Source organism: Terrapene carolina, unplaced genomic scaffold (assembly GCF_002925995.2).
Source record: "Terrapene carolina triunguis isolate 2854851 unplaced genomic scaffold, T_m_triunguis-2.0 Scaffold517, whole genome shotgun sequence".
NCBI lineage: Eukaryota > Metazoa > Chordata > Testudines > Emydidae > Terrapene > Terrapene triunguis.
In genome coordinates, this window is record NW_020664868.1 from 4,941,523 (window position 1) to 4,958,992 (window position 17,470).

Below are 17,470 nucleotides of genomic sequence, written 5' to 3' on the forward strand. Positions count from 1 at the left end.
GGGCCAGGGGGGAGGTCCTGTCGCTTTAAGAGCTGCCCAGGCAGCGTGAGGCTGGGGGCTCCATTGGGGGCAGTTGGAACCTGCCTGCGACGGGCAGTTACGTCCCCTCCTGCGCTAGAGGGAGGTGGTGTGGGGGGCCCAGCAGAGACAGGGGACTGCAGGGGCTGGGTAAGGGGGCGAGGGCTGGGGTCAGGCCTAGCACCCCTCACCCAGGGGCCCAGACGGGGTGCAGGGGCACCCGCTTTGGGAATATCCCTGCCACCGGCTGGGTCGCTGGGACTTCCGCCAGGGCCGCACATGGGCACACGCCGCCCGCCTGCCCCAGGATGGGGGTGGAGCGTCGCAAAGCGAATTCAGTCCAGGCTCCCAACGCCCTCGTGCCAGCGAGCAGGGACGGCGCAAGTGTGGGTGCAAAGGGACCAGGTGGCGGGTGCCCGGCAAATTCCCCCCAACCTCCAGAATCAATCACTCCAGTCGCCCCGAGGGGCGATGTGGGCACAGACGCCAGTGCCCCATGGGCAAACCCAGAGCGCCTGACTCTGCTCGGGCACCGCCCCTCACCAACACCTGGGTGAGGGCACGGGGTCTGCGCCCGAAGGGGTCTGGCCGGCTACTGGGCAATAGTGTTGTGGAGCCGGGGATTGACCTGAGCAAGGCCCAGGCCGGTTGCTATGTGAGTTGACGTCCGGTCCTGAATCCAAGGAGCTGCCCGTTACCGTGCGGGATCCCCGGGGAGAGGCGGGGGCTGAGCCCATGGGCGGGCGCAGGGAGCAAGTTGATGGGACCGAGGAAGGAAGGGGGGTATTGAGGGCACCTGCTGCCGTGTTCACCTGCCTTCGGGGGGTGTCGGAGGAGCTGTCTGTCTTGGGGCCAGGCAGGGTGACTGGACTCTCCTGCAGGACTGGCCCCGATTCGGCGGATCCCCCCGAGGCTGATCTCGTTCCTGGAAACTCTGGAGCCTGGTTCCGTGGCTGGGATCCTGGATTCCCGATGGCTGGGCCCGAGGCCGACCCCAGAGCGACGCCTGTGTCCCTGGGGCGCTGCATGCGGCAGGGTAGGTCGGCTGCTGTCCAGGGCAATGGGAGTGGGGATGGGTCCCTGCTCTGGAGCGTTGCAGCAGTACCCCGTGGGCTCCTTCGTGGCAGGGGAGAGGCTGGAGCCGCGGCCAGCGCCCCGGGAGCGGCTGGGAGGGGAACAGCATTTCCAGGGGTTGTTTCCCCCCTGGACCCAGTGCCGGAGCTGGGCTGGTGGCCCTTCAGGGCTCTGCTACAGATAGGAGAGGACCAGCATGAGCCACGTGACCCTCTCCTGGCCTGGGCTCCCAAACTCGTCACACACACACACATGGCCCTTTGGACGGGAACGACCACCCCTGGCTCCTCTGGGGCGATGACGGCACCATCCATCCTTCTCCCTGAGACAACGCCCCCACCCCATTAAACTCCTCTTGATGGTGCTGTCTCCCTGCTGCCCCCCCAGGTCTAACAGGAGCCTGGGCTCTGTCCCCCCCCCATCCCTGCAGGTTTCCAGGAGCTGTACCAGGCCCAGCAGCTCTGTGATGTTGCCTTGGTGGCTGCAGGACGGCGCTTCCCCTCTCACAGGTGGGTTTCTGCTCCGCGCTCCCCCTTGGTAGAAGGAGCTGGGCAGGAGAGCCAGACACCCCGGGTCAGCTCTGGGGCAGCAGGGGCTCTTTGCCTGGGAAGGTGACACTGCCCCTGGCCTGGTGCAGAGAGCCCAGAGCAGCACGGGGGAGGGGCCCAAGGGTTCTGCAGGGATTGCTTCACCCAGAGCTGAAATGCAGCCACCTCTGGGCTGGAGGGCAGCAGCTGACGAGTGCCAAGCACTCGGCCCTGCCACAGCAGATTGTCTCTGTGTCTTTGGCTAAAATGTTCCCTCTGACCCCTGGGATCTGTGATATCTGTGCAAGGCAGACAAGGGGCTTTAGCTTTTAAAGCAAAATTTTGCTTCTGAAAAGTACCTGCCATGCTGGCCCTGTGGGGCCCCAGAAATTCTGGCTCTTTGCTGGTGAGATCTGCCCCATTTACAAGGGGAAATGTGGAGCATTTCCCCCCATCTGCCCGTGCCACAAACTGCACTGGGGTCGGAGAGCGCAGCTGGTTCCTGCTGGCTGGTGCCCGTGGAGCCCACACCCCGTCAGGGCCTTGGACGTCTCCCGAGATAGCCTGGTTCCTTGCAGTACGGCGGACGGCGAGGGGAATGCCGCCCCCTCTCCACAGCCCCTGGGCTTTCCTTTGACCGTCTCCCATCCAAACAGTGACATTAGCTGAGACTGGTCCCGACCCGCTGTACGGGATGCCGCTCCCAGAATGACTCCATAGGGCCCTCCTGGTGCCGCCTGGGCCCGGAGTGCATCGGGATCACAGCACTGATCAAGGCGCTGTGGCTGGGGAGATAAGGGGACGTTGGTGTATTTTTGTGAGATGATTTGAACCCATCACACTACGCACTAGATGGCCCTTTATCCCCGCCCCCCAGCCACACCCTGGCTGCCCCGGTGGGATTGCAGGCTCTCCGGGGGACGCCACGCTTGCCGGCATGTGCGGTGACCAGCACATGGAGGCTGTGGATGGAGCCGGTCGAGTAGCCCTCACCTCTCTCCCTGCAGGCTGGTGTTGGGCTCGGTCAGCCCTTACTTACGGGACCGGATGGCCTCCGCGGAGTCCCGGGGTGGGGAGGTTCAGCTGCAGGATGTGTCGCCCTCCATCCTCCAGAGCATCCTGCACTATCTGTACACGGAGGAGCTGGCGCTGACGGCCGAGCGCGCCCAGGAGCTGTTCGTCACGGCCAGCAGGCTCCAGATCCCCCCACTCCTGGAGACGGTTGGCAGGTGACACAGGACCTGCGGTGACAGAGGGTGGGGTGGGGGGAACTATGGCGAGGGGCTGGATGTATTCCCTGGCTGCTACGAAACACACCAGAGCCAGGCCGCAATCGGTTCCATGAACCCGCCGCATCAGCACGAAGAGTCTCTGCGGCCGCACGGCTGGGGGCCTTGAGGAGCTGGAAATGGGACCGACGGGACCCAAAGCAACTAGTGATTCTGGGGTCCTACTTGACACACCTCAAAGGGGCCTGGCTCGGAACGCGCCCTCTGAGAATCAGGCCCGTCACCTGGGAAACCCCGGCCATCAACCTCCAGCTCCCCCGGCGGAGCCCTCTCATCATCAGCACTTTGCTGGCCGCTGGGGAAAGAGGCGGGGGGCTCATCCCAGCTCTGAATGGGACAGGTGTGTGCACCCCACAGCCTGCCCCCGTGGAGACTCACCCTGCTGTTACACCTAGGAGTGGGCTCAGGCAGCCAGGGAGGGGGAGGTATCTTGCAGTGCCAGGGCAGATGCAGCAGGTTTAAAACAAACACAAGGACGTCCTTCTGCAGCCAACGGCCAGTCAACCTGTGGAACTCACTGCCAGGGGATGTTGTGAGGGCCAAAAGCATAACTGGGCTCAAAAAAGCATGAGATAAGTTCACGGGGGATAGGGCCATTGATGGCTGTTAGCCAAGATGGCCAGGGGCACAACCCCAAGCTCTGGGTGTCCCTAAACCTCTGACTGATAGAACCTAGGACTGGACGACAGGATGGATCACTCGATAATTGCCCTGCTCTGTTCATTTCCTCTTGGGCACCTGGCACCGGCCACTGTCAGAGACAGGATACTGGGCTAGATGGACCATTGGTCTGACCCAGTCTGGCCGCTCTTGTGGTCTGTGGATAAAAAGGGAACGTCAAAATGAACGAGAGCCCCCGTGTCTCAGCACAGACTCGCAGCACTGGGTCTTCTCCAAGCAGCCCCAGAGTGCCCTGGTTCTACAGGCAGAGATGGGAGCACCCCCTGGAGTTATGGTCCCCCAACACTTCCCATTATAAGCCCCTTGTTTTCAGCTCTTTATAACTTTACCAGTCTTTAACCCTTTGGGCTGAGATGTCCCAGGCCAGCCATCTGCCTTGGGATGAGATCTGCTTAAAGCTCTCAAACCATTGGGAAGCTCTAATGCCTGCCTGGAGCAGGGGCTTGCAGTTTTACAGGGAGCTCGCCTGGGCTCAGGGCTGAGCCGTTTGAAAATCTGCCCACATCTGGGCACGGTCTAAGACTGAAAATCTCAGTTTGTACCTGCCCCAGGGAGTAATTAGTGACTCTCCTGACGCTCATGCGCAAGGAGGTTGAATTGAGGTTTCATGGGCCACCCGAATTCTGGCATTTCCTAACTTGGGAGTGCTTGACTTTGCACCCGTAGCGTTCTGCGAGCATGCCGTGTTTCTGGCGTAGAGTGCGAGAGATGGACCCCGGTACGGGCTTCTGAGAGCCCAGGCCGATGGAAGGGCCCTCACTGCATTGCAGATCTAACGTGTGCTGAGTAGCCTGGCCAGGTTAAGGAAAATGCTAACTCGAGCGAGAGCTGGGCTTTTTCCGGGGCTCCCCTCTATCCGGGTGGGTGCTCCATACCTGCTCCATCCTGAGGCCCAGTCCCCACCCCTCCCCTTCCCCAAGGGCCTGCCCTCGCCCTGCTTCTTCCTGCCCCTGCTCCGCCCCCTCCTCCCAGGACCTCCCACCCTCTGCCAAACATCTGATTGGCAGGTGGCTAGTGAGTGCTGAGCACCCACTGGTTTTTTTCCCCATGGGTGCTCCAGCCCTTGACCGCCCACGGAGTCAGCGCCTGTGTCCCCTTGGCTCTCCCTGCCAGGTTCCTCGTGGAGAGCATTTCCCTGGAGACCTGCCTCCGGCTGTACGCGCTGGCTCACGCCCACCGGCACCCGGCTCTGCTCCGCGCGGCCGGGCGCTACGTCAGCCTGCACTTCCGATCCCTGTGCGAGCACGACGCCTTCCTGCACCTGGACCCCGGCACCTTGATCGCCATCATCGCCTCAGACGGCCTCGCGGTGGCTTCCGAACTGACCGTCTACTGGGCTGTGGGGCGCTGGGTGAGGGCGGACCCCGCCGAGCGCCTGCCGCTGCTCCCGGAGCTGCTGGGGCACGTACGCCTGGCCCTGCTGACCCCCGAGGAGCTGGCCGAGGTGCAGGCAGACGTCGCAGAGCTCTCTGGGGCTGCTCGGCTGGGGTTGAAGGAGCTGGCTGGGGAGGGGAGGCTGCGGGAGAGCGGGGGCCTCCGGCGGGGCATGTACGAGGAGGTGATCGTGTGCGTGGGGCGGCGGGCACGGAGGGGCCATGCCGCGGGCGAGGACTTGGATTCTCCCCTGGACTGTTTTGACCCCCGCACGGAGAGGTGGGGGGCGCCGCTGGGCTCGGTTCCGGTGCGGTTCCCCGGTTTCGCCGCCCTGGGCCACAAGCTGTACGTGGCCGGGGGCTGCGGCCCGGACGGCTGCTTTTCAACCAGCCTGCACGAATACGACGCCTGCTCTGGGCAGTGGGCACAGCTCCCCTCCATGTCCTGGCCCCTGGACCCCCACGGCTTCCTGGTCTGCAGCCGGCGGCTCTACGCCGTGGGGGGCTGCATGGAGGCGGCTGGCAAGCTGGATTCGGCAGAGACCTTTGACCTGGAGCAGAAGCAATGGGCTCCCGCCTCCCGCCTGCCCTTTCCTCTCAGTTACTTCGCCTCGGCCGCGCTCCACAACAAGCTCTACCTGATAGGTGGGAAGAAGCACGTGGCGGGGGCCCTGGCCACCCACCGGGGGCTGCTCATCTACCACGTCAGCTCGGACAGCTGGGCTCAGGTGCCGCTGGGCGTGGGGCTCTGCCACGCGGGCGCTGCCGCCACGGCTGGCGGGATCTGTGTCGTGGGGGGCTGCAGAGACGAAGCCCTCGGGGAGGAGGGAGAGGGGAACGTCCAGGCCTCCCGGGCGTGCTTCTTCCTGGGTGAGGACGGCAAAGTGAGGCAGGAGGTGGCCATCCCGGCACTTCCCCGAGCCATCGAGTCTGCTGGGGCCGTCTGCTGGCGGGGAAGGGTCTACGTGGTGGGCGGCGAGGATTCAGCCCGTTGGCTGAACACCGTGTACTACTGGGAGCCCAGCGCCGCCGCCTGGACCCTGTGCCGGGAAGGCCCTGCCACCGCGGAGCGCGTGGGCTGGTTTGGCTGTGTGACACTGCAGGTGCCCATCAGACCCCTCCGGGCACTTTTCCAGGGGCAGCCCACAGCCCCGGCGGCAGGTGGGGCGACGGGCCGAAAGCAGCTCCCCTCTGCGGAGCCCAGGCTCCCCTGCAGAACCTCTGCAATGGCACCTCCCGTCAATGGGAAAGGAGGCTTCATGTGTCCCAGCGCAGCTCCGGGTTCAGACGAGGGGATCCCCCTGACCTGACAGCCATTGACACCCATCAAATGGTGATCCCAGGGCACCTGGGCCACGCACATCCCAGCGGAGCGACACCGGGGTAAGTCTGGTCTGGGGGCTCTCCAGGGGACCGCACCGGCTCCCCAGACCTCGGATGGGGATGCTGGTTTGAGTAGGGCCGGCTCCAGGCACCAGTGTAGGAAGCAGGTGCTTGGGGCGGCCAATTCAAAGGGGCGGGACTCCGTCCGGTATCGGGGCGGCATGTCCGGGAATTCGGCGGCGGGTCCCTCATTCCCTCTCTTCCTCTTTGAGCTGCCGCCGAATTGCCACCGAAGAGCAGTGCCACCGCTCGTCTTTCTTTTTTTCCCCCCTTTTTTTTTTTTTTGCTGCTTGGGGCAGCAGAAAAGCTGGAGCCGGCCCTGGGTTTGAGGAGGCTCTCGACTGCAGTTTGGTCCCCATCGCTCAGCCCACGAGGCAGCACCTGCTCCCATCGCCCGCGGGGACATCCTGCCCTGAGACGTTATCCAGCCCTTTCCGGTGGATGGTCAGGCCGTGTTTCCTGCTGGCTGCTTTTCTGCTCTGCAAGGCAGGTGAAGACAAAGAAGGTTTAAACCAAACTTAGTTTTATTTATTAAATCCGAATCCTTCCCACACAGTCAGACTCTCTTAGGGCAAGGACAGGGCTCCACCGTCCCTCTCTAGCCAGGGTTGCTCTTTGCACATTCTCCGCGCTAGTCCCGTAAGTTTTCCCTCTAAGTACATCTCCAGAGAGGGAGTCTCTCGCTCGGCCCCGGGCATGCCCCTGCCGTGGCAGACGCTCTGGCTTCCTGCTCCACACACAGTCCCGTCTCTTTTCTGGATAACTTCCAAGAGTCCGGGGTGGGTGAGCTCTCTGCCGAATCTCAGCATTTGTTAGAAAGGGAGCTGAGCGAAGCATCAACTAGGCAACGAGCCAAGTGAAAGATCCGGGGAAAATGCCTCGAGTCAACCGGAAACTGAAATGGTTGTTCGGTTTTTTCCAGGTTGTGGTCTTTATACCTTTTTTAAGAAGGGCATTTTTAAAAACGAAATCCAGCTAAATGGCTAAAGGAAACATCGTTTCAAAACATCCTGCTTCAAAATTAACGCCACGTTTTGACGTTTTATTTTCATTTCTCTTTCGGCTGAAACTAGTCACCAAATTCAACCCGAATTTACAAACAGTTTCGTTGACCCCAGGCTGCATTTGTCGGTGAAAATGATCTGTCTGAGAAATTTTGCCCAGCTCTAGTTATAAATTCATTCTATTAAATAAAGGTGTTTGCTTTCAAAGGCGGTTGGGGGTGATTAAATGCTGCATTAATTTCCCAAGGATTGATGACCAGTGATTCACATGGACCTGTAAACAGAGCTTTCCCCCTCCTCTCACCCTGTCTGGGCCCCATTCACTGCTCCTGTAGACGTCAGATTGGAAAAATCCCACTCGCAGCAGAAACCCCCCCAGTTTGCAATAACCGTCCACCCATGTCTGCTGCCTCTTGTCCCATATTAGATTAGACACTGAGGTTTAAAGACATGTTCTATTTTTTCCCTCCTGACGCCATTCCAGGGCAGAGTTAAGAGGGTTTGGAGGCCTTAACTGTGTATGTCCATCTTTGGATTTCTTTTCCATTTATAATTGTAGCGGAGTTCCCTGGGTTTGGGGCACTTGGTTTCTGGGATAATTCCAACATCCGCACAAGGTATTATATCCCAAGTTACTGATTCACACTCTCCCCATGTTAATGTTTTTTGTCTAGGAATTTCCTTGTTTTCTTTAAATTATTAAAAATTTCACACATGACCATCAACTAAGAAACCCAGCAATGGCTCCTCCTTCCATAGTTACCACTGGCAGCGAAGCCAAGCTGCCCCCAGGACAGACAGGGGCCTCCTATGCTGTCAAGAGAGAGGGAGGAGCAGTGAATGGAGCCAGCAGCCATCTTTGTTCTGGGCATCCTTTGGCCTCAGTCCCACTAAGAGCAATGGGGGATGGTGTTGAGGGTGTCAACAAGCATGTGGACATAGTGTACTTGGCCTTTCAGAAAGCCTTTGCCATGGACACTCACCAAAAGCTTTTAAGCAAGTAAGCAGTCAGAGGGGAGGTCCTCTCATGGATCAGTAACTGATTAAAAGACAGGAAACAAAGGGTAGGAATAAATGGTCAGTTCTCACAGTGGAGAGAGGTAAATAGCGGGGTCCCCTAGGGATCTGCAGAGCTACAAAGGGACCTCACTAAACTGGGTGACTGGGCAACAAAATGGCAGATGAAATTCAATGTTGATAAGTGCAAAGTAATGCTCACTGGAAAACACAATCCCAACTATAATACACAGTTACAATACACAATTAGCTGTTACTACTCAAGAAAGAGACCTTGGAATCATCGTAGATCCGTCAAAAAAGCGAACAGTGTTAGGAACCATTTGGAAAGGGATAGATAAGACAGAAAATATCATAATACCACTATAGAAAGACAAGGTGGGTGAGGTCATATCTTTTATTGGAGCAACATAATGCCACTCTATTGTAACCCTTCTGCCCGTTTGAGTTGGCAGCAACAAGGGCTGGGTTCAGTATCTAGGGGTTCTGTTTCAATAACACAACACAAAACCGGCTTGAGCCCCCGCCCAGTGACCTGGGACAATTACATACCACCCCCCGGGCGCCTCTAAGAGGCAATACTTCCCCTCTCGCAAGCACAGAGTCTGAGTGTAGCAAAATCCTTTTAATAAAGGAGGGAAACAATGCGGCATTATGTTGGGGAAACACCACAAACAGGATTCATAACACAAACCGTGAGCAAAAGACCCACCCCCAAGTAAGTTTGGCAGTGTCCTTTTTGCCTCAGGGTCTTAAGTCCAGCAACCCAACACCCCAAAAGTCTGTTGAGTCCAACAGCCCAAAAGTCTCTGTCCCTGGTCAGTGCAGTCCCAGAGTTCAAAAGTTTATCTGCAGAGTTTTTGCAGAGTTTTACCTCCCAGCCTGGGGTGGGGGCACAGGGGTGTTAAGGGACACCTTACATGGTCTGAGGCCAACTGCCCCGCCTCTCCATGGGGTTCTGCTGCAGCCTTCACCACGAGCCACTCCGCCAGCTGCTCCGCTCCACCAGCTGTCCCGTGAGCCGCTCCAGCCATTCTGCAAACTGCTCTGTTCTGCCAGCTGCTCAGGAACATATCTTCAGGCCCCCACAGCACTCAGTAATTTTAGCTCTTTAGTGATTTCAGCTTGTAGTAGGGGAGCCTCAGTACTGGTACACCAGTGGCCCAAAGTGAATTCAGCAAAGCAGCCTGTAACTAGACTCCTAATAGAATCAAAATGAGCTCAGATATCCCACAATGGAGAGAGGAGAATGTGCAGTTCATGTTTCAGGCCCTCAAAAGGGGCCCATGCTATCAGATACAAATGCCTGTTCCCCACCTATCTTAAATTCACTGGATTTTGGAACCCATGTCCCTTGCCTAGCGAGTGCTACTTAGTTGATGGCGAGTCCCTCTGTCATAAAACAGTTCCACTGTCCTTGAGTCACATAATCAGAGTAACAACACTTCATTCTTCCTGCCCCAATAACAGAGAAACTGGGGATCCCACAGCGGCCAAAGTGACCATTTGGGCTGCTGTGGGCTCATGCTAGGCGGGGTGGGTGTGCCTATGCAAACAAGATCAGCCCCTGAAGTTCTTTTCCACAACTCGCCACAATTCACCACCAGATGTCAGGGTAGAGCTCATCCTGACTCTGCTTACACTATAAATCCATGGTACACCCACACCTTGAATACTGCATTTTATCGGGACTGTCCCGATATTTGCTTGTTTGTCCCGCGTCCCGACCGATGTTTGGTCGGGACACTGGACAAACAAGCAATTTTGCCCTCCGCTCCGGCTCACAGGCAGAGCCCGGAGGGGCTCTCGCCCCCCCTGCCCCAACTCCGCCCCCTTCTTCCCCCATTGGATCCCTCCCCAAATCCCCGCCCTGGCCCCGCCCCAGCCCCGCCCCCTCACTGCCCCATTGGATCCCTCCCCAAATCCCCGCCCTAGCCCCGCCTCTTCCCCAACCACGCGGCATTCCTCCTCCCTCCCAGGTTTGCACACGGGCCATGGCTGGGGCCGGGAGCGCAGCGCGCAGGCTGCTCCAGCCCTGCAGCCCCTGGGGCAGCGCAGTGGGTCTGGGGGCAGCGCACAGCAGGCAGGGCCCAGGTGGGGGGCGGAGACACGCATGGGAGGGACATGCTCCTGCCGGGAGGGGCCGGGCCCGGCTGCCTGGTTTGCCCCCTGCCCAGGTGGGTCCCCGAACTCCCTGTGGCCGGAGAGGGGCTGCCGGGACTGCGGGGGGCGAGTGTCCCAGGTGGAGTGGAGCGGAGCAGCCTCTGCTGCAGGGTTGGGGCGACGGAGCCCGAGAGCTGCAGGAGGGGCCCGGAGCGTGGCTCGGCTGCACAGCTCGGAGCCCAGGCTGGGCCCGGGAGCGAGGGGATGGGGGAGCTGGAGGTGTATCGGGGGTCGGAGCCGAGAGTTGGGTGGAGACGGGGCTGTGCCACTGCCGCCTGGCGGCGGCGGGGGGGACACTCCGGCTTTTTTTTTTTTTTTTGCTCCGCCTCCCCACCCCCCCAGCATCCCGATATTTAATCTTTGTCATCTGGTCACCCTATTTCAAAAGAGAGAGATTAGAATTGGAAATACAGAGAAGAGCAACAGGAAAATGTAATTTACCCCATCACAAACACAAGAACCAGGGGTCCCCTGATGAAATTAATAGGCAGCAGGTTTAAAACAAACATAAGGAACTACTTCTTCACACAACCCACAGTCAACCTGTGGAACTCATTGCCAGGGGATGTTGCAATGACCAAAAGTATAACTGGGCTCAAAAAAGCATGAGATAAATTCTTAGAATATAGTTATTGATGGACCTATTAGCCAACATGGTCAGGGATGCAGCCCCATGCTCTGGGTGTCCCTAAACCTCTGACTTACAGAACCTGGGACTGGACGACAGAGGATGGATGACTCGCAATTGCCCTGTTCTGTTCATTCCCTCTGAAGCATCTGTGACGATGTGGTTCTGGCGGAACCCAACTGAGAGTGCCAACTCAGGACAAATTGCTCAAACAGGGCAGTTACAGCCCAAGGCTGGGGTTTTTCCACCTCTAAGGCAAACCAAACCAGCCAGACAAAGAGGACTTCGGTCTCACCCCACTGGCTAACCGCAAGTCTCACAAGCAATCTCCTAAGACACTCCAGTTTCCCAGTATTACCACCAGTGCCACTCGTTATGGGGACAAATGATTATGAAAACCAATACCCCAGTAAAAGAAAAAGGTTCTCCTGATCCCAAAGGACCAAGCCCCAGACCCAGGTCAATATACAAATCAGATCTTACCCACAAATCACGCTGTTGCCAATCCTTTAGAATCTAAAATCTAAAGGTTTATTCATAAAAGGAAAAAGATAGAGATGAGAGTTAGAATTGGTTAAATGGAATCAATTACATACAGTAATGGCAAAGTTCTTGGTTCAGGCTTGCAGCAGCGATAGAATAAACTGCAGGTTCAAATCAAGTCTCTGGAATACATCCCCCGCTGGGATGGGTCCTCAGTCCTTTGTTCAGAGCTTCAGCTTGTAGCAAAGTTCCTCCAGAGGTATGAAGCAGGATTGAAGACAAAATGGAGATGAGGCATTAGCCTTATATAGTCTTTTCCAGGTGTAAGAACACCTCTTTGTTCTTACTGTGGAAAATTACAGCAAAATGGAGTCTGGAGTCACATGGGCAAGTTCCTGCATACTTTGCTGAGTCTCAAGGCATATTTGCCTTCTCTCAATGGGTCCATTGTATAGCTGATGGTCCTTAATGGGCCATCAAGCAGGCTAGGCAGAGCTAACACCAGTTTGTCTGGGATGTCACCCAGCAGCATAGCATAAGTTTGAAATACAGACAGTATAGAGCCAATATTCATAACTTCAACTACAAAACTGATACACACATATAGACAGCCTAATCATAACCAGTAAACCATAACCTTGTCTTAGACACCCCATTTGACCCCCTTTATACAAGATTTGCGTGCCACTACAGGACCTTGGTTGCAACAATGATCCATATGGTCCCAGATTATATCAATAACGTCACAGCATCTGGCACCAGTCACTGTTGGAAGACAGGATACTGGGCTAGATGGACCATTGTTCTGACCCAGTATGGCCAGTCTTATGTTCTTATGCCAGCCATTTTGAGAAGGCCATGTTAAAAGTGCAGCCTGTGGCCTCAGACCTATTGAGAACAATAGGAGATGGCAACCACTTTGAAAGAGGGCAATTATTATGTTGTATTATCTGTATTATCACAGCGCCAAAATCGAGAAACCCAGTCATGGCACAGGCCCCGCTGCACTAGGTGCTGTACAAACCGAACAAAGAGAGAGTCCCTGTGTCCCTGAGCTGACAATCTCAGTAAGTCTTTGTGCATTTCTCTGAAGCTTTTATGTGCCAGCCTCTGGAGCAGGAGAAACTTAGAATCATAGAAGATTAGGGTTGGAAGAGACCTCAGGAGGTCATTTAGTCCACCCCCCTGCTCAAAGCAGGACCAACCCCAACTAAATCATCCCAGCCAGGGCTTTGTCAAGCAGGGTCTTAAAAACCTCTAAGGATGGAGATTCCACCACCTCCCTAGGTAACCCATTCCAGTGCTTCACCACCCTCCTAGTGAAATAGTGTTTCCTAATATCCAACCTAGACCTCCCCCACTGCAACTTGAGACCATTGCTCCTTGTTCTGTCATCTGCCACCACTGAAAACAGTCGAGCTCCATCCTCTTTGGAATCCCCCTTCAGATAGTTGAAGGCTGCTATCAAATCCCCCCTCACTCTTCTCTTCTGCAGACTAAACAAGCCCAGTTCCATCAGTCTCTCCTCGTAAGTTATGGGCTCCAGCCCCCTAATCATTTTTGTTGCCCTGCGCTGGACTCTCTCTCATTTGTCCACATCCTTTCTGTAGTGGAGGGCCCAAAACTGGATGCAATACTGCAGATGTGGCCTCACCAGTGCCGAATAGAGGGGAATAATCACTTCCCTCGATCTGCTGACAATGCTCCTACTAATGCAACCCAATAGCGCACTGTTGACTCATATCCAGCTTCTCCTCCACCGTAATCCCCAGGTCCTTTTCTGCAGAACTGCCGCTTAGCCAGTTGATCCCCAGCCTATAGCGATGTCTGGGATTCTTCCGTCCTAAGTGCAGGACTCTGCACTTGTCCCTGTTGAACCTCATCAAATTTCTTTTGGCCCAATTCTCCAATTTGTCTAGGTCCCTCTGGACCCTATCCCTACCCTCCATCGTATCTACCTCTCCCCCCAGCTTAGTATCATCTGTGAACTTGCTGAGGGTGCAATCCATCCCATCATCCAGATCCTTAATGAACATGTTGAACAAAACCGGCCCCAGGACCGACCCCGGGGCACTCTGCTTGATACCGGCTGCCAATTAGACATCGAGCCATTGATCACTACCCGTTGAACCTGATACTCTAGCCAGCTTTCTATCCACTTTATGGTCCATTTATCCAATCCATACTTCTTTAACTTGCCGGCAAGAATACTGTGGGAGACCATAGCAAAAGCTTTGCTAAAGTCAAGATATATCACCACCACTTTCCCCCTATCCACAGAGCCAGTTATCTCATCATAGAAGGCAATCAGGTTGGTCAGGCATGACTTGCCCTTTGTGAATCCATGTTGACTGTTCCTGATCACCTTCATCTCCTCCAAATGCTTCAAAATGGATTCCTTGAGGACCTGCTCCATGATTTTGCCAGGGACTGAAGTGAGGCTGACCACTCTGTAGTTCCCCAGATTCTCTTTTCCGCCTTTTTTAAAGATAGGCACTATATTTGCCTTTTTCCAATCGTGCGGGACCTCCCCCGATCGCCATGAATTTTCAAAGATAATGGCCAACGGCTCTGCAATCACATCAGCCAACTCCCTCAGCACCCTCGGCTGCAGTGCATCCGGCCCCATGGACTTGTGCATGTCCAGCTTTTCTAAATAGTCCTTACTTTGTTCTTTCACCACTGAGGGCTGCTCACCTCCTCCCCATACTGTGCTGCCCAGCAGTCTGGGAGCTGACCTTGTCTGTGAAGACCGAGGCAAAAACAAGCATTGACTACTTCAGCTTTTTCCACATCACGTGTCACTAGGTTGCCTCCCCCATTCAGTAAGGGGCCCACACTTTCCCTGACCTTCTTCTTGTTGCTAACTTGCCGTGATGAAAAATAAGAATAAAATGACCATTAGCCTTACAAGCCCTTGCACCAAAGGTGCTCACCATTCTGCCAGCGCGGGTGGTGTTGGGCAATGAGAGCTGAGCCCCTGGCCCCCCCCCAAGGGTGTCAGCCTTTCCCAAGCATCCCTTTTTGGAGGCAGCTGCCTTGGGGAATCTGGGAGGGTGCCCCGCTGACCAGGTGTCCTGGCTCCGGATCTTCCTGATGTCCTGCTCTTTTGTGTCTCGGAGGTGGCAGCACTGGCCCTGCCTACGGGCGTTAACAGGACAATTCCGTACAACAATCATTAATTACTGAGCTTAATTACTACCAAATGCAGCCCCCTGATCCGCAGACAGACCGGATTTGCCAGAGTGATCAACTCTGGCTCTTTCGCATTCAAATTCACTTTAGTCTTGAGAGCAGAAGTAATGAAATGTAGGGTGACCAGATGTCCCGATTTTATAGGGACAGTCCCGATATTTGTGGCTTTTTCTTATATAGAGGCCTATTACCCCCCACCACCTGTCCCGATTTTTCACACTTGCTATCTGGTCACCCTAAGAAATGTGATCTAATGGGGATCTAATGGGGATCTAATTTATGTGACTAAAGTGCAGCCAACCTGGGCTGAATGTGCCCTAATTGAGGGGGTCACCCTAACGAGCCTCATTTGCTGGGTGGGGAGTTTATGATGCTAAACCAAATGAAAGTCTGAGGGGGTGGGGACAGCGCGCCAATGTGTTGGTGTAGATTAGCAATTAGAGAAATGGTGGCCTAGAAGGGATCTCAAGAGATCATGAAATCCAGCCCCTTGTGCTGAGACAGGATCAAGTAAACCTAGATTATATCCAACAGGTGTTTGTCCAGCCTGTTCTTAAAAACCTCCAGTGATGAGGGTTCCACCACTAAAGCTACACCCTCCCCTGGAAGCTGGCTTCCTGAGACTCCATGAGGACTCTATGAAAATCCAGTCTACCCCTGAGGTCTGTTCCTCTGGTTCATCAGTAGATGGCAGGGCAGAGCCCATTCAGATCCTGCTTACATCCTCCTCCCAGCCAAGAATGCGTCCCAGAAAATTGCACTCCCAGGTTCACGAGTTCTCCCCATGGAGTCTCAGGAAGCCGGCTATGGCTGCCGCAAGCTCATGAGCTACATATGTTAACCATGCCTATTGAGAGTGGGCATTGCGGGGGGGTGTCTCCTTGGGTTAGGGATGGTGAGGGCTCCCTTGAGGGGCCCTCAGACACTGCCATAGACTCCCGCATCTCCTGGTCTAGTACTGGAGGGTCTGGGGCACCAGGGACACCTCTCACCTGTATGTCCCCACTGTCTGGCAACCTCGGTGTGTCATCAGAGTCCTGTCTTTCTCCAAGAAGGTCTGGGAACATGTGGGGCAGACTCATCGCCCCAGGCTGGACTCATTGGTCGCATGAGTGTTCCAGCAGCGGGTTAGTGTGGGGTTTAGGGCCACGTGGAGCTGCCACGGGTTCCACTGATGGAGGCCAGGTTGTGGGCTGGGCACACTACCACTTATGCCAGCGTAACTCATGTCACTCGGGTTTGAGTAAACCATTAATTTGGGAAAGCAACCAACTTATGACACCCCAAGCGACATACGTTTTGCTGACATAAGTGGTAGTGTAGACATGGCCTTAGAAAAACATCCAACCTTGTTTGAAAAATTGTCAGTGATGGAGAATCTACCCCCAGCTCCTGGTAAATTGTTCCAGTGGTTAATTACTCTCATTGTTAACAATTTACACTTTATTTCCAGTCTGTAGGCCACTTTTAGAAGTCTTTTCTCCAAGGGTCTTCCAAATATACCAGGTGATCCAAACAAACTAAGACTTGCAGTAAGTTCTTGTCTCCCACAACTTCCTCCATAAGACGTTGAAACGTGGCACGCAGTCCAGAAATCCCTTGGGACATGCATTCAAACTGAGAGAAACCTAACGGACAGTCTATCTTCCCCTTATCCTCCACTTTAAAGATCCAACACTGAGAACCACTGGCTCCCTAATAAACAGTCCAAGGCCTCTTGTACTCATGCCATGGTGTGCAGGTCAACTGCAATGTGTCTATTTGGGTTTGGTAGTTGATACACGTCTGGATTTTCCCACTCTCCTTTGGACTGTAACCTTCTGCCAGGTGGAGCCAGCAGCAACCAGGGCCAGGTTCAATATCTAGGGGTTCCTTTCCATCGATCCAACACAGAACTGGCTTGAGCCCCCACCCAGTAACCTGGGAAAATTACACACCACCCCTGGCGCCTCTGAGAGGCAATACTTCCCCACTCGCATGCACAGTGTAATAAAAGGAGGGAAGTAACTTGGAGTTAATTTGGGTTCATAAACATAAACCAGGAGTAAAAGACCCACCCCCAACTACACTGGGCAGTGCCCTTTTCCCCTCAGGTCCTTAACTCCAGCAACCCCAAAGTCCCTTTCACGTGCCCGGCCCTTCTCTGCACCCCACTCAGTTTGTTGTCCTTGGTCAGTGCAGACCCAGAGTTCAGAGGTGTATCTGCAGAGTTCACCTCTCACCCAGGGTGAGGGATAAAGAGGCATCTTACTCGCTCCGCTGGTCGCTCACCAGCCACCTGCTCTCGTCAAGCTCCTTCGCCGCGGCCCGCCACTGCCACCTGCTCATCACGCCTCTCCATCGCCGCCCTGCTGGCCACTCATTCAGCGACTGACTGTCAATCACCTTCTGCCTCTCGGCTGTGACCTCTGCACATCAGTCTCAGGGATTTTCAGCTCTTTTGCAGGCTGGGGAGAAACACTTCCCCATTTCAAATGATTTTAGTTCTCAGTGATTTTAGTTCTTAGCCGACATAGTAAAAACCATCCTACCGCAACTGGTTGCAGCGCTGATTGAGCAATTAAAATAAAAATGAAGCCTATTCAGCTCCATTATTTGAACAGTAGGAAAAACAGGTTAAGCCAGTCTATAGAGG

At 55.3% G+C, this 17,470-nt stretch overlaps 1 protein-coding gene across 1 annotated transcript; it reads left to right on the forward strand.

Annotated features, from left to right (window-relative positions):
* Positions 1–990: 990 nt before the first annotated feature.
* On the forward strand, positions 991–6,272 carry LOC112112235 (kelch-like protein 5). The gene is made up of 4 exons (XM_024208075.2): positions 991–1,054; positions 1,523–1,601; positions 2,627–2,848; positions 4,703–6,272. Exons 1-4 carry the CDS (start codon positions 991–993, stop codon positions 6,270–6,272), a joined length of 1,935 nt encoding a protein of 644 aa, XP_024063843.2.
* The last annotated feature ends 11,198 nt before the right edge of the window (positions 6,273–17,470 follow it).

What these genes read in the sequence shown, in the direction of transcription:
- LOC112112235 (XM_024208075.2), top strand. Translation starts at nt 991, where the DNA reads ATGGCTGGGCCCGAGGCCGACCCCAGAGCGACGCCTGTGTCCCTGGGG. An exon ending in GGGGCGCTGCATGCGGCAGG is followed by an intron (nt 1,055 to 1,522) that starts GTAGGTCGGCTG and finishes CCATCCCTGCAG; the next exon opens with GTTTCCAGGAGCTGTACCAG. An exon ending in CGGCGCTTCCCCTCTCACAG is followed by an intron (nt 1,602 to 2,626) that starts GTGGGTTTCTGC and finishes CTCTCCCTGCAG; the next exon opens with GCTGGTGTTGGGCTCGGTCA.